Here is a 14,559-nt window from a genome sequence, read left to right on the forward strand (position 1 = left end):
GTATGTCACATGTCATGTTATGATGAATTGAAAATGGGGGTCCCTGATGTAAACAAGACGAATGTCTTTCTCTGGTCTGCATGCCCTTAACAATTGTATGTATTGAGCTGTACTGTATTGTACCCATTCTGCAATCTGTTAACAAAGTTTTCAATCAATCAATCAAAACCGTGGTCAGTCTGTGCGGAGAAACAAGGATAGCATGGTTGCCAGATCGGATTAACAATATTCGAACCGCCCATTATTATCAAAGGTTTGTCAGATGAAGGCAGACTCTCAAATCTGGCAACACTGATGCGTTGCATTGTGGGGGATACCGGTTTGAAATTTGAATTGAAGCGCGCTACAGACAGAGCCTGCACCACGTCGTGAGCAACAGAATTGCATCTTCTCCTCAGGTAATTGTGCAACACATATATTTAATTATTTATAAGTAATGCGTGCCGCTGATATAAATGAGTGCTATTTAGTCTGTGTTTTCAGTGACTACTGTAACGTTATTAGCTCGATATTATGAAACTGGCGGGATCTGTAAACTACCGGAGCTGCTAACTGGCTAACGGTATGACTAGCTAACGTTGGTACCTATACTGTACCCGGAGCTGCTAACGTTATGACTATGAGAGCTAACTTTTGGTACCTACTGTACCCGGAGCTGCTAACTGGCTAACGTTATGAGAGCTAACGTTGGGGTACATACTGTACCCGGAGCTGCTAACGTTATGACTATGAGAGCTAACTTTTGGTACCTATACTGTACCCGGAGCTGCTAACTGGCTAACGTTATGACTATGAGAGCTAACTTTTGGTACCTACTGTACCCGGAGCTGCTAACTGGCTAACGTTATGACTATGAGAGCTAATTTTGGTACCTACTGTACCCGGAGCTGCTAACTGGCTAACGTTATGAGAGCTAACGTTGGGGTACATACTGTACCCGGAGCTGCTAACTGGCTATCATTCAGGTGGGGCTTATAGTGTGGAAAGTATGCTAACCCTACTGTCATGCACTAATAAACTAACCTACGCTGTAACACGCAACACTTTGATGAATATTGTTACTCAGCTGATAGAGTTGTAATAAAATATATAATTTCATTGTTATATATATATATATATATAATGCAATATTATTATTATTATTGTAAGGATTATCATTACAATCGCAGCCTGGAGAGGCAATGTTACAAGTGTACGAGGGTTGTGTGCAAAGAGCACAGCCTCTCAATTTGCACAACGTGCACAAAATAATAATTGTAATGATCTTTACAATAATAATAATATTGCATTTCACTGTAGACCGCAGCAGCGATAGAAATATATGGCGAATGTAGCTGTGCATTCACTGTACATGTATTGCAGGACAATGTGTGTACTGCCTAATATCTGTGTTGGTACAATTATATATTTTAGCGACTAGCCCACTAGCGTCCTGCTAGTTAAAGACAGCCGCGGAAATGCTGCGTTGTAATGTACTACATGCATTTGTCTGAGCGGGGCGAAAGGAAAGGCGCATTACCGTACTGGCGTGCGGTGACGAATGCGGAAGCATTCTTGCACTCTTCCGCTGGCAATAAGTTACACGCGGACAGTATGCTGGATGAGGAAGGTCTTGGCCATGCTGCGATGGCTCCTAGAGGACAAGAACGGAGGTGCAGGACCTGGCTGTCAAATGGTTTGTAATGCTACAGTATAAATTATTGTATTACATCACACTCACCATCAATGACTCCACCATCACCCCCTCCCCCCTAGTCCGCAACCTCGGTGTCATCCTCGACCCCACCCTCTCATTTGACCCCATGTCCGCTCCATTGTCAAAACTTCATATTTTCACCTCCGCAACATTGCCAAAATCCGTCACTGCCTCTACCCCCTGCTGCTGAATCCCTCATACACGCCTTCATCTTTTCCCTCCTGGACTACTGTAACTCCCTCCTCACTGGCATCACCTCCCGCTCCCTCCATAAACTGCAGATGGTCCAAAACTCAGTTGCCCGCCTCCTCACTAACACCCGGTCCCGCGAACACATCACTCCTGTCCTCCACTCCCTCCACTGGCTCCCGATCAAGGAACGCATTAACTTCAAAACACTACTCCTCACCTTCAAAGCCATCCATAGCCTGGCCTCACCCTGGTCTTAAACTTTTTACACCAAGAGAACGGTGGGGAGAGAATATATACATATGATGGGGAGAGAATATATACATACAGTGGGGAGGAGACTGTACATTAGGAGGGGGTGGGTGGGAGAGAAATATACATATAATAGACAGTCTCCTCCCCACCGTATGTATATATTCTCTCCCCACCATATGTATATTTCTCTCCCACCCACCCACCCCCTCCTAATGTACAGTCTCCTCCCCACTGTATGTATATATTCTCTCCCCACCATATGTATATATTCTCTCCCCACCATATGTATATTTCTCTCCCACCCCCTCCTAATGTAGTCTTCTCCCCACCGTATGTATATATTCTCTCCCCACCATATGTATATTTCTCTCCCACCCACCCACCCCTTCCTAATGTACAGTCTCCTCCCCACCGTATGTATATATTCTCTCCCCACCATATGTATATATTCTCTCCCCACCATATGTATATTTCTCTCCCACCCCCTCGTAATGTACAGTCTCCTCCCCACCGTATGTATATATTCTCTCCCACCCCCTCCTAATGTACAGTCTCCTCCCCACCGTATGTATATATTCTCTCCCCACCATATGTATATTTCTCTCCCACCCCCTCCTAATATACAGTCTCCTCCCCACCGTATGTATATATTCTCTCCCCACCGTATGTATATTTCTCTCCCACCCACCCCCTCCTAATGTACAGTCTCCTCCCCACCGTATGTATATATTTTCTCCCACCCCCTCCTAATGTACAGTCTCCTCCCCACCGTATGTATATATTCTCTCCCCACCGTATGTATATTTCTCTCCCACCCACCCCCTCCTAATGTACAGTCTCCTCCCCACCGTATGTATATTCTCTCCCCAACGTATGTATATATACCGCCATCTTTCTCCCGGGTTTGTGTGATCACATGACTGACAAAGCCGTGCAGTGATAGGCCAGAAGTCAATTCGATTGCATCCAGGCTCGATTGCTTATCCTGTCTGGGTAGCCCGGATGATGGTTTTTTACATCGAATTTTATACACCGCAATTATGCATCGAATTTTTTACATTGAATTTTATTATACATTCGAATTTTTTACATTGAATTTTTATTTCACATAGGTAAATTCGGAGCAAAAAAAATCAGATACATGATTTTCAAAGTAATTATTTTCAATGCTATAAATTCGGTGTCTGAAAAAATTCAGATACATTTTTCAAAGTAATTATTTTCAATGCTATAAATTCGGTGTCTGAAAAAATTCAGATACATGTTTTCAAAGTAATTATTTTCAATGCTATAAATTCGGTGTCTGAAAAAATTCAGATACATGTTTTCAAAGTAATTATTTTCAATGCTATAAATTTGGTGTCTGAAAAAATTCAGATGCATGTTTTCAAAGTAATTATTTTCAATGCTATAAATTCAATTCAGATACATGTTTTCAAAGTAATTATTTTCAATGCTATAAATTCGGTGTCTGATCAAATTCAAATACTTCTGTCACTCATTTGCTTCCATACTGTGGCTCTTGTTGTATTTTGTTATCTTGCTTTCCTTCTCTCTCTTCTCTCTCTCTTCTCTCTCTCTCTCTTCTCTCTCTCTCTCTCTTCTCTCTCTCTCTCTATCTCATCCTCTTCTCTTCTGTCGTTGAATTTGTGGTTCGTTCTTTTTATTTGCCTTTTTCACTTTTCGTGTAGGGCAGTAGTTCAGTGAGTGGAAGTCCCATCCCCTCCATGTCGGGGACAGCTCCCCCAGACCCCCGCCACGCTACGCCCCCACGTCACCTATTCCCCCGTGGTCCGTAAGGCTATGCCCACGCCTCCCGGGGTGCCCCAGGGGCGCCTCCCGGCCCGGCCCCCTGACGCTTTTCTCCGGAGCCCCCCCCAGGGCCAGGGGCCTCCCCCTGCCGGCCCCCCGCCACCCCACCATGGCTCACCTCGTCAGGGTCGCCACCCGCCACCTCGCTGGGGTGACGCGGCAGGAGGGGGGTCTCCATGGAGGGCGACGGTTGCTTCTACAACCAGGACTACAAGCCACGCCACGAGCCGCCCGCCTATGAGCAGAGCCCCGCATAACATTGGGGTCTTGTGCTTGGCACTCCGAGCATGGCACTAACACTGTCACGGTTAGGGGTTTGATTCCTGCTGGGGCCACCCGTTGTGAATGATATATACAGTCATTCCAAAGCACTTTATGTCCTAGTAATAGAGCTGTGCTATAGAGATGCTGTCATTCATTCATAACCAAACCAAAAGACATTTATAAACAACGTCTTACTAAATGCAGGCTTTCATTTACAACTGAACGGCCATATCACTCGGTTTTTGTATTAATTCTCCTAAAAAATGTTGCTAAGCTAGACTAACATGAAAGTTTAAGTGAAAGTACACACTTGAGTAAAAGTCAAAGTTTCTACTTTTAAATGTACTTAAGTAGTAAACAGTGAACTTTTTTTCTGACTGTCTATATTCTTCTGATAGCAGGTGTTTAATCAAAGATCCCCTGTGGGAGAAGCTGTTGCAGGGGAACAATGGGTTCATTTCATTGGAGGCTTTGTCGTTGGGTTCAGAGAGGAGGATGTGATATTTTTTTGTTAATAAATGTTTAAATATCTATTCAAGTTGTCATTTTTAACTGGAAAAAGTAGCATGTATGGGGGTAATTGTTACTTTACTTGATATTTGAGCTTCACTGCAGAATGGTGTATATTGTGTACAATGTGCACATACACTGAGAATATATTTCAGTGAGGTAGGAGACAGCATGTAAACTTCTGAATTGTTCAATGAGGGACATGCCAATACTCCATTGGTAAAGGGAAGGGTTGATTGATTGATTGATTGATTGATTGATTGATTGATTGATTGATTGATTGATTGATTGATTGATTGATTGATTGATTGATTGATTGATAAGTTTATTAACAGATTGCAGAATGGGTACAGTACAGTACAGCTCAATACATACAATTGTTAAGAGGATGCAGACCTGAGAAAGACTTTCGTCTTGTTTCCATCAGGGTCCCCCATTTTCAATTCATCATATGACACACATGACATACAGATAGACAGTACTGCTACATCTATACATTTATGACATACCAGATTTTCAAATACAGTACTGTTTGTGATACTAAAAAAAATCCAGAAGAAGAGTATATACATTTGACATAGAAACTGTGCATTGGGGAGGTTGGGTAGGTGGGGTGGGGCTGTACATTGGAGGTGGGGGGGGGGTTGGGTAGGGGGGGGGGACACTGTACATTGGAATACTGACATACATTTGACATGGAAACTGTACATTGGAGGAGGTTGGGTAGGTGGGGTGGGGTTGGGTGGGGCTGTACATTGGTATAGCCATGCTTGGTCTTTATTGTACAACTGGGTTAGGACATTTGTAGGGGCCAGTTTTGAATTGCAGTCTCCCGTAGGTGTTCTTTGAGAGTGTTTTTGAAGGTGGGTAGTGATTTACATTCCTTTACAGCTTTGGGTAGGGCGTTCCACATTGTTGTGGCATAATTGCGAAAACGTGTTTAGTCCCTTGTTTGAGCCGAATCTGGGTTTTACATGATTTGTGGAGCTCCCTCTGGTGTTGTGATCGTGGTATTCACTGACCTTTGGGAAGTATTTTGACATGTACATGGGTACCTTGGTCGTGTAGTGTATCTTGTAGACCAGGCCCATTGCAAGTTGCTGTACTCTGTCGTCTACTCTAAGCCATCCTAGGTTGGCAAAGTGTGCAGGGGTGAGGTGGGTTCTAGGAGTCAGGTCAAGCAGTAGTCTGACTAGTTTGTTTTGAGATGTTTGTAATTTGGTTTTTAGTGCCTTTGAGGTGCTTTGGTACCATGAGGTGCAAGCATAGTCGTAGTACCCTTGAATGAGTGCTCCTGCCAGAGTCTTCAGGGTATTCTTGTTTACCAGGGAGGAGATCCGGTACAAGAATCGAGTTCGTTGATTGACTTTTTTTATTACATTGGATGCCATTTTGTCACAGGAAAGATTAGCCTCTAGGATGGAACCCAGGTAGGTAATTTCATCTTTCCTTGTGACAATATTGTCACCCACTGTAACTGAGAAGCCGTCTGTTTTGCTGAGTTTGTTATTTGAACCGAAGAGAATGGACTCTGTTTTGCCCATGTGTAATGATAGTTTGTTGTCGGCGAGCCATATGCAGATTTTGCCTAGTTCCGAGCTGAGGGTTTTTTCAACCTGTAACTTGTTCTTGTCAGAGACCAGCAGGGCTGAGTCGTCCGCAAACAGGAACAAGTTGCAGTCACAAGCTGACGACATGTCATTTGCATAAATTAGGAACAGTAGTGGTCCTAGTATGCTTCCTTGTGGAACACCACAGTTCACTGTGAGGGGGGGGGGGATAGGGTACCGTTTACCTCCACCATCTGTTCTCTCCCCTCCAGGTAGGATTGTATCCAGCTCACTGATAAACTATCAAAACCAATTGATTTTAGCTTGTCAATCAGAATGGTGTGATTGACAGTGTCGAAGGCCTTTTGTAGGTCTAGCATGACCATGCCGCAGTATTTGCCCGCGTCCACCTCTTGCTTGATGTGGTCGTTCAAATAGAGAAGGCATGTGTCAGTGGAGTGGGATGTTCTGAAGCCAGATTGGAATTCGTAGATTAGATTTTTATCCGTATGGTACTTTTCGACCTGTTCGTATACTATTTTTTCCATGACTTTCGAGATGGATGTAAGGATAGAAACAGGGCGGTAGTTGCCTGGGTCTAATTTGCTGCCCTTTTTGTGCAGGGGTGTTACTCTCGCTATTTTGAAGTCCTTGGGGACGTGTCCCTGTTTTATGGAGAGGTTTATTATGTGTGTGATGACTGGGGTGATGGCGGCTGCTGAGTCTCTGAGGAATTTGGAGGGGATGTTGTCATGGCCAGTGGCCTTGTTCGGTTGGAGGGCGCTCAGTTTATTGAGTACCTCATCTGTAGTTACCATTTCCAGTTTGAAATCGTCTTTGTGGACGCCTAGGTTCTTGTAGTATGCTACTATGTGTTCTACCCCATACTGCCCTGAGTGGGAGGGTAGTTTGTTTACCAGTGTTGTGGCTATGTTTGTGAAGAAAGTGTTTAAGTAATTGGCTACATCCAGTTTGTCTGTGATGAGCGTGTTGTCCGTCTTTATGTTTATGTTTGAGAACCTGGTTTTAAGTTTTTTACTGCAGCCTAGTTGATTATTGAGTCATTTCCAAAGTTCACGTGGTTTATTTTTGTTTTCCTCAGTTTTGTCATTGATGAATTTTTTTTTTGCAGTTTTTATCATGGAGTTTACGTCATTTCTTAGTCTGTTTCTTTCTAGTTTGAGTTCAGTCACGTGGGCTTGGAGTTCACTGCTCGTGCTTTTGGTAAGCTTTGACTGACTTTTATGAAATTCAGAGCATTTTTTGTCTCTGGCTTTCATAGCGGTCAGTATTTCAGTGTGCATCCACGGCTCAGCGCGATTTTTTACCCTGGTGGTTCTTAGGGGGGCCATGTTGTTTAGTATTGTTGAGAATTTGGTTTTGAAGCCAAGCCAGGTTTCTTCAACCAGTGTACCATTGAGTTCATCTTAAATATGTGGCATTGTATTACTAATCAACCATTTCCTACTGTATCTCCGGTAATGTATGGTCATAGGCAGATAGTGGAGTAGCTCTGGCAGAATACTGGGTACACAGTAAATTCCGCAAAGTAAATTTGACTCAAACTGAGTACATTTCACTCAAACTGAGTAAAATTTCTTTACTCAGTTTGAATCAAATGTACTCAGTTTGAGTCAAATGTACTCTGCGGAATTTACTGTGTAGTACCATTGCATTGGCAGTGTCGGCTAGGCTTCGGGCAACCAGACCTGGCCCAGTGTGTTTGGGCCGCATCTGGGCTGCTTTAGGCAACCGGACGTTCACCGCTTCCGGCAACCCCGGACATGGCCCAGTGTACTCGGGCCGCAATCGGCCAGTCAGTCATTGCCGCCTACTGGGCCGATTCCGCCAATTCCGGACGTTCACCGCTTCCGGCAACCCCGGACCTGGCCCAGTGTACTCGGGCTGGAATCGGCCAGTCAGTCATTGCCGCCTACTTGGCCGACTCTGGCAACCGGACTTGGGCAGATTAATTTCTTCCGGCCTGCCGGATACAGGCCATTAATGGGCCGGAACTTTTTGGCCACCTGGGTCAGTGCATTCTGTTGACCAATGATATTACAGAGTTCAAACCAAGTGCTTGAGTAAAAAAAATTAAAAAGAAGAAATATATTAAAGATTTTATTGAAAATTACAACAACAATTAATCCGATTTAGTGCACCGTGTCTCAAAAGGAACAAAATGAAACATTTGTTTTTGGTTGGTTACAAATCAAAGACTCCATTTGGGTGAAGTGTCCAGCTTTGTTCATCTGTAAAATTATAAAAGCTAATTCCTCATTCCTCTTCTCTCCCTCTCAGGCTTCTTATAACTCAGGCTTTCCCAACTGGAAGGACAGGACCCCCGTTGGAATCCCCTAATATTAAAACCAAAAGACTAGAATGACTATAATGACATGAGATAATGTAATGACGCATTTTCATTTGAAAATGAAATACTACTCACAACAGCTTCTTAAGTGTACTGATGTCAGTGTGAAAGCCACGCAGCTACGCATAGTCATCACTGACCATGACCAGTTCTCAACAGCTGAAAGCTGCACTGTAACTTTCACCAAAAACAAGAAGGATACGAGAAAACAGAAAGAAAATAAAGTCTGTAGCATTTTACGTAGTATGTAATAATATTATATAACATATTACATATTATGTAATTCATGAATTTCCTGTTTGCAGAGAAGATGTATGCGCCATTTGGTAGTGTCCGACCAGAAGGGATGGCATGGGCAATTCCACAGGGTTTCATAGGTTGCTGATGGGAGGGTTTTCTCTTGCTCAGCCCAACTCTGTGATTTAACGGAACGTAGACCAATCTCGGTCACTCTCTTTGTCTGGGAACGCCCAAAACCAAATTCGGTCACGCCCCATTTTGCGCGACATCCAGGCTTTTTTTACTGTCAGCGTAGGTGAAGTGAAATTATACTTATTTTAGAATATATATATCAAATTTCATGAGTATTCATCTATATTTAGTCATCTAAAGACTAAAGACTATTAGATATGAATGTATGTACCAGTAAAAAGTGGAAATCTCTAGAATGTGTTTTGGGCGACGGTGTTTACAAGTGCGGGTAGCCTCTCTAATCAATTTAACTGTTATGGTTTGTAACCGACCCCAATCGCACAACACAAGACAGGTATGAGAGTAAGCCAAAACAGGGCAAATATTTATTATAGAACAAAAAGCGGCACAGTCCCTTTAAGGGAGAACACAAAAACACTAGAGTCAAGGAAATATGGAAAATGCGGCACTGTGCCTTTAAGAGGCGAACAGGCTAAGGGACTAAGGCTAAGGGCCAGGGCTAAGGGCCAGGGCTAAGTGTCAGGGCCAGGACCAGGGGCACTGGAGAGGGGGACAGGGACAGAGGCCCGGAGAGGCGGGCTGGAGACAGGGACAGAGAACAGGGTTAAGGCCTTGGACAGGGCGAGGGCCAGAGCTGCTTACAGGGATGAGGACAGGGTTCCGACGGCGGAGGCCTGGCACGGGGACAGGGGCCCGACAGCGGAGGCCTGGCACGGGGACAGGGGCCCGACAGCGGGGGCCGGGCACGGAGACAGGGGCCAGACAGCGGGGGCCGGGCACGGAGATCCTCCTCCTCCTCCTCGGATGCTTCAGACGGGCAGCGCAGAACAAAGGGGGTCCCAGGGGACCGGGATGGGAACACGCCGTCCTCCCGTGGAATACTAGGGAGCGACGACGAGCCTCACCCCAGGAACGAGGATCACGAAGAGACGCCTTCCTCCCGTGGAATCGGGAGCGATGGCGTGCCGCCTTGACATCTGGAGTGGGAACACTGGAAAACCTCCCGTAGAGAATTAGAGAGCGAAGACGGTGTCCCACTCCAGGCAAACGGCGACAGGTGGTGATGGCTGGGCCGTCAGGTGATGGTGACGTACAGAATGGTAACGTACAGAACTCCATGAACACAGACACAGATACAGAACGACCCGACCAGGACTGGAAGGGAGGTCCAGGTATATAAAGCCCTCTGGGGCGCTAATCATAAACTATGACAGCTGCGTGAACGTAGTCCAAGGGTGGGGGCTGGTGAAGAGTAGAGGAGAGTAAATCATCGCAAGGGTGGGGGCTGGTGAGGGAGAGTAGACAGGGAAAAGTTGTTCAGGGAACAGGCGAATCCTCACATTAACGTTATACACAACACTTTCTGTTGTCAGTAGATGGCAGCATTGGTTTAAAAGGTGAAAATGTTATGACTACAAAATGACTACAAATCCCAAGACCTTTAGCACCTAGTTCACAGGTCAGCACCGGATTAGGAAAACGTGATCTGAACACATTAAACTATTAATGCGAGCTGAATATAGTGACCGAGAATGGTCACCTAATTATCTTAACAAAAGTGCATCATTAGCATTATGTTTGTTGTCTAAAGGGGAACATAATGGTACAATTTAAGATTTTAATGTTATCCGCATATAAAGGACAAATAAAACATCGTTAATTTGTAAGAAACCTCAATGAAAACGGCGCAGGGTAAGTTATATGGTTTGAATGGACGAATTTGGTCACCGTGACGTTAGTTATTTTCCCATGAAAACGTTACATACTACTACAGGTTTAATCTTTGTTCGCCGAAGAAATTAAACAATAATTTTGCCCTCAGAAGATTGTGTAATTGAGCAAAACTGAAAACTGTTTTCATGTGGAATTTTCTTTACATGGTGTAAAAAGAACACTGTTAACCTATTCGCTACCTCCTTCTGAGACCTTCCCTTCTCCAACCCCTTTCCCCCCCCCTTCTCTCTCTTCTCCTTTCCTCTCTCCTCCTCTCTGTGTTTGATGGTGATGGTCTTCACCTCAGCGAAGAAGTGATAGCACCCCCCTCTTCTCCTCCTCTCTCCTCTTCTCTCAGTGTTTGACGGTGATGGTCTCCACCTCGGTGAAGAAGTGATAGGACCCCCCTCCTCTCCTCTTCTTTCCTCCTCTTCTCTTCTCTCTCCTCCTCTTCTCTCAGTGTTTGACGGTGATGGTCTCCACCTCGGTGAAGAAGTGATAGGACCCCCCTCCTCTCCTCTTCTTTCCTCCTCTTCTCTTCTCTCTCCTCCTCTTCTCTCAGTGTTTGATGGTGATGGTCTTCACCTCGGTGAAGAAGTGATAGGAATCCTTCCCTCCCTCCCTCCCCACCCCGGAGCTCTTCGTTCCTCCGAACGGCAGGTTGAGGTCCCTGACCAGCCAACAGTTGGTCCAGACCAGGCCCGCCTGGAGCCTCCCGGCCACCCTGTGGACCCTGCCCACGTCCCGCGACCACAGCGTGGCAGCCAGGCCGTAGCGCACGCCGTTGGCCCTGGCGACGGCCTCGTCCTCTGTGTCGAAGGGGCTGACGCAGGCGACGGGCCCGAAGATCTCCTCCTGCATGACGGGGGAGCCGTCGGCCACGCCGGAGATCACGGTGACCGGCATGAAGTAGCCAGAGCGGTTGTCCTCGGGGAGGTCCAGCCGGTCGACCCCCTCGCCGCAGTGGATGGTGGCGCCTTCCGATTTAGCTAGCGCCACAAAGCCACGCACCTGGAGGGGGTTAAGATAAGATAAGATAAGATAAAATATTCCTTTATTGATCCCCTTGTTGGGGAAATTCAGGCATCATAGCAGCATGTGGGAGGGGGGAGGGGAGGCACAAGTAGTAAAAAAGCAGTGTAAACAATATAACAAATCAATATAATTAACTCTGAACATGAGCATATGTGCGAGATGAGGGTATGTATGCCCTCTCAGTTATATTTGCCCTACAATAAATAGTTACAATAATCCAATAATCTAAATATAATCTAATATATAATCTAAAAATGCTAAATGCTAAATATATGATCTGATGAAGTATACAGTATTCACATAAGGTGCGGTATGCCTAAGGTAGTATATTGTTCTTTTAGGTTCCTAGTAGTTAGAGAGGAAGAGTTGAGGATGAATTGTAGTACAGTCACTAACAGAGTCCATTCGTTTTATACCTTTTGTATTTTATTTTTTTATTATTTTTTAAACAAACACATAAACAAACATGACAACACACGATAAGATATACAAGCATTAGTTGACAGTGCACATCCAATGAAATCACATTTTAGTTAATTGTCTTATATAGGATATACCCTTAATACCTGTTATCTAAAAACCTACACACATATGCTCCAGCTCGTACCCCCCCCCCTCCCGGACCCCCCATTGGATAATCCATCCACTTTCCCTCGCTCCTAACCAGACATTACCATTATATGCTAGCTTTTATTTTCTCCACCACTTCTAACCACAATGTCATTTTGGATTCATTGAGACCCAAAATTCTTGCTGTAGATATTTCTTGATAGATCACATCGAGATATGTAATAATCCAGACCTTTCGGCACATTTTTTCCGGTTGGAACCATCGTGATGCTATCAGCTTTTTAGCCACTGTGATACCCGATAAAACCAATCTATTTAGCTGTGGATGTACTGCACACTCAAAAACATCATTCAGCAGTAATACAGAGGGGCGTACAGGTATATTCCAAGTTAAGAGATTTGATAATTGCTGGGTCACCTCTTTCCAGAATATCTTAACTGGTGGGCAGTCCCAGTACATGTGCATAAATGTCCCCTCGTCCCCATTTGTACATAAAGAGCATTTGGAGTCTTGTATAAGACCCATTTTTTTCAGTCTTTTTTTCAGGAGTCAAGTATGTCCTGTGAATATAGTTAAGATTGATTTGTTGATGATCCGGGTTCCTTGATGTGAGTCGAACATTTGCCCAGGCTTCTTGCCAATCAAAATCACTTTCCAGGTCTGGTATATCCCTCCTCCAGACGGAGTCTAGGTGGAGGGTTTCATATGAGGACGTTAGTAATTGATGATAAAAATCTGAAACAAAACCTCTTGATGTCCCTCTTTCATAGAAGAATTTGTGGTATCTGTGGTGTTCAATTGGTTTCGTTAATGGAACACCTTGAGTCTTCAAACATAACAATAACTGTAAGTAAAAAAGATGTGTGGACTTGGTGAGATTACATTTTTTTTGTATTTCTTCGTAACTACAGAAACCCTGTTTGTTAAAAACATCCCCTAATGAGTGTATGCCTTGCTTTTCCCATATAGGGAATCTTATAGGTTGTTTTCCAATCAAGAGTGCATTGTTATTGAATAAGGGAGTATGATTGTGCCATTTATGTGGGTTAGGATATTTTTTGTGTGTTTCACGCCATATCCGGATCGCATGAGTAATTATGGGGCCAAATTTCCGTTCGCAATGCTTGATTGATAGTTTAGTGTATGCTATGTCCTTCAGTCTATGTGGGGCTACTATGTTTTCTTCAAATTTTCTCCAGGATACTAATGCTTGGGGATCAAACCATGTTGTCAATGGTCTTAATGTGTTCGCCTTAAAATAGTGGAAAAAATCTGGAAATGCCATGCCACCGTCTGCTTTATTTCTCTGTGCGGTGGATCTTTTTATACGTGGTGGTTTGTTATTCCAAATAAATTTGTATGTGGAGGAGTGTAATTTTTTCCAGTAACCCTCTGGAGGGGGTAACGGTAGCATTGAGCTGAAGAAGTTGATTCTAGGTAGTACGTCCATCTTAACTATTGATATCCTGTACTGAGTTTTTAAGTTTTGCCCACCTATCAAGGTCGTCTTTGATTTTGTTTTGGATTTTTGTGTAATTGTGCTTCACCGTTTGTCTTATGGTGGGGAATATTTCCACTCCCAAACATCTAAAATGTTTTACCATATGTATCTCTCCTGGGAGGGTTATATCTTTTTTTGCAGGAGCGTTAAGTGGAAGGAAAGCCGACTTCGGCCAATTTATCTTGAATCCCGATAAATCTCCAAAGTTCCCAATCAACTTGAGCAGATGAGGCAGTGTGGTGTTGGGGTTTTGCATGAACAGTATTACGTTGTCCGCATATAAACTAATTTTATGTTGTGTGCCCTTGATTACAATTGGTTCTATGGATTGGGATTGTCTTATATATTGTGCTAAAGGTTCTAATGATAGATCGAATAGTCCGGGACTAAGAGGGCAACCCTGTCTAGCTGAGCGTGATACCGGAAAGATTCCGGAGGTGATTATACCTGTTGTAATCATGGCCGATGGGTTTTTGTATACTACTTTAATCATATCAATGAAACATTTACCTAACCCCATCTTCTCTAATACTGCCCATAAATACGACCATTCCAGCCTGTCAAAAGCTTTCATTGCATCCAGGGACAGCATCGCCTTAGGTATGGTGTCATCCTTGTCGGCATCTAGTACGTGCAGTATTCGTCTTATGTTATCAGTGA

At 44.2% G+C, this 14,559-nt stretch overlaps 1 protein-coding gene across 1 annotated transcript in view; it reads right to left on the minus strand.

Moving 5' to 3' along the window:
• Window positions 1-11,350: 11,350 nt before the first annotated feature.
• Window positions 11,351-14,559, minus strand: part of aldh8a1 (aldehyde dehydrogenase 8 family, member A1) — a gene marked incomplete at both ends in the record, with an annotated part of 68,982 nt that continues 65,773 nt past the window's right edge. The window contains one exon of the mRNA XM_084313529.1: window positions 11,351-11,803. Within this exon, the coding sequence (XP_084169655.1) occupies window positions 11,351-11,803 (453 nt within the window). The remainder of the gene's footprint in view (window positions 11,804-14,559) is intronic.

Source organism: Notolepis coatsorum (assembly GCF_963971535.1).
Source record: "Notolepis coatsorum genome assembly, chromosome: 4".
NCBI classification, from domain to species: domain Eukaryota; kingdom Metazoa; phylum Chordata; class Actinopteri; order Aulopiformes; family Paralepididae; genus Notolepis; species Notolepis coatsorum.